Source organism: Lemur catta, chromosome 10 (assembly GCF_020740605.2).
Source record: "Lemur catta isolate mLemCat1 chromosome 10, mLemCat1.pri, whole genome shotgun sequence".
NCBI lineage: Eukaryota > Metazoa > Chordata > Mammalia > Primates > Lemuridae > Lemur > Lemur catta.
In genome coordinates this window covers 28,247,631-28,250,212 of record NC_059137.1, presented here as the reverse complement: position 1 = coordinate 28,250,212, position 2,582 = coordinate 28,247,631, and the positions used below count along the sequence as shown (strand labels likewise).

The following is a 2,582-nucleotide window of genomic DNA, read 5'->3' as shown; positions in this document are numbered from 1 at the left end:
TAACTTATTTGTCTATGTAAAATATGTTTATGCCCAATATCCTCCAAATTCACCGATCCATCAATATATAATTTATCCAATCAAGTGGATTTCCTAGAATGTGGTTCATTCCTGAACACACTTTCTCATACATCTTTGGCTGTAAATTATGTGTTCTTCAGATAGAGTAAAAGTTAAGGAGAAAACCAAGAAAAGTAGATAATGTCACCTCCTATCTACCATCCAATTCTCTGCTCCCTCAGATCACAAAGCTAGTTAGTAACAGAGATAAGACATGAATACAGGTATTCACACTAAAAATAAAGAGCTTAGATATTCTTCTAAGATTTGGAAAAGTATTGGAATTCTCTCAGAATAGAAAGAAACCTGGCTTCTTCTAAATGGGCACTGATAGGACACTCCATCCAACACAACACATGCCCACGTTATTATCTGGACCAATAGAATGATTTTGAAACCCATTTTTAATTTTGCAAAATATTCGGCATGCTAAAGCTAACTTATAAGCTGAAGCAAAGAAAGGAGATAAAGCTAAGATATCCTGATTGATTGCACAGGCTCCATTCTTGAGCTCTATTTATTTACTTCCTCTATAGTCCCAAGTGCTCAGCATCCCTAGAGCTCCATAGAAAAAGTTTAAATACTGAACAAGAAAATACAATGTAATGGCTCAAGAATATTTGGAGTTTAATGTAAGACTACAACACGAAGTTCTCACACTAGAAAATGGGTGTGATATTTTGGGGGGGTTTCTGTTTTGCTTTCTTAGTAACAGAAAGATTTATTGTAAAACTTTTAAAGAAATGTTGCCTATGAAATATTATTATGTAAAAAAAAGTGAACATAAAAAGGTACATTATAACCAATTCTAATACAGTAAAAAATACAGAATATTAAAGATACTGTTCAAAATGTTAGAAAGTGGCCACCTTCTAGTATTAGAGTAATAGGTAACCTCTCTTTCTGCCTCATCTTAATGTCCTGTATCTTGGCAAATTCTCTGTAGGGAACATGCAATAATTCTGAGATACTATATCTCATTATAAAAATTTTAACATAATATATGAAGCTGCTGAAAAAAACAGTAAAAGTAACCAAAATTCTAATGTAAGTCTCAAATTTCCACAATGTCCAATGTGTTCATAATCCAGTACATTTTCCACTCACTTGCTAAAGAACCTTTTGCTCAGTAGATGTTTTACTGCCTCTTTCACATCTTTGTTTCTGAGGCTGTAGATTAAAGGATTCATCATGGGCGTCATCACCCCGTAGAACATGGATATAAGTTTGTCAGTAGCATTCAAGTCATCTGAATTAAGTGTCTCCTTAGACTTGGGCTTCATGTACATGAAGAGGATGGTCCCATAGAATATTATCACCACAGTCAGATGGGCTGAGCAGGTGGAGAAGGCTTTGGTTCTCCCCTCAGAGGAGCGGATCTTGAGGATGCTAGAAATGATTAATGAGTAAGAAATGACAATCAAGAACAGTGGCATCAATGTGAACAATGTTGTGGCCACGAGCATGATGAACTCATTGCCTGAGATGTCAGCACAGGCCATCTTCAGGACAGCCAGAATTTCACAGGAGAAATGATTAATGACGCTATTCCTACAGAAAGGCAATTGTACCACAAATGCAGTTTGTACAGCAGAGTTGACAACCCCTGCAAACCAGGACCCAGCTGCCATGGGCACATAGGCATCTTTGCTCATGATGATGGGATATCTCAGAGGGTTGCAGATGGCCACATAGCGGTCAAAGGCCATCATGCCCAGGAGCACACACTCTGTTGTTCCCATGGCCAAGCCAAGGAACATCTGCACTGCACAGCCAGAGAAGGAAATGGTTTTTCTCTCTGAGAGGAAGCTCACCAGCGTAGAGGGAATGGAGGTGGTGGTGTAGCAGATGTCCAAGAAAGAGAGGTTGCCCAGGAAGAAGTACATAGAGGTGTGAAGGTGAGAGTCCAAGATGCTGATCATAATGAGAGTACCATTTCCCAGAAGGATGATCACATACATTATTAAGATTAACACAAAAAAGAGTAGCTCAAGCTTTGGGTAGCCAGAAAGCCCCTTCAGAAAAAATTCCACCAAAATGGTTTGGTTTTCCCATTCCATTTTACTGTTCTATTTTGCCTGTAAGAAGTCAAAGAATTTTTAAATACACATAATCTCTAGTATGGTAAGTCCAAGTTTACCAGTGCATCAGTATAAAAATTTGCCATGAACCAAATAAGATTAAGGAAGAAAAAAAAATAGGGAAGATGAGGAAGGGAGAAAATGGAAAGGAATAAAAGAAATAAACAACATAGGAAGAGAAGTATGAGGGAAAAGCTGTTGTATTGATCAATCACTCTGGACCAGGAACTTCGTGATTTTTTTTTCCATACATTATCTCATTTAAACCCCACAACATTATCATTTTAAAGATAAGGAAACCTAAAGTGAGAAAGTTAAGCCTAAAGTCACAACTAATATGTAGCACAGCTTAGGCTCAAACTCAAGCCTGCATGCTTGTAGCCCACACTTACCTAAAGTTTTTCTATGAATTATAAAAGCAATACAAAATGTATTATATAA

At 37.2% G+C, this 2,582-nt stretch overlaps 1 protein-coding gene across 1 annotated transcript; it reads right to left on the bottom strand.

The window, feature by feature from the left end:
- Positions 1-1,144: 1,144 nt before the first annotated feature.
- On the bottom strand, positions 1,145-2,120 carry LOC123645846 (olfactory receptor 13C9). Its single transcript, XM_045562340.1, has one exon. The coding sequence runs from the start codon at positions 2,118-2,120 to the stop codon at positions 1,164-1,166; it is 957 nt and encodes a 318-aa protein (XP_045418296.1). The 3' UTR covers positions 1,145-1,163.
- Between the last annotated feature and the right edge of the window lie 462 nt (positions 2,121-2,582).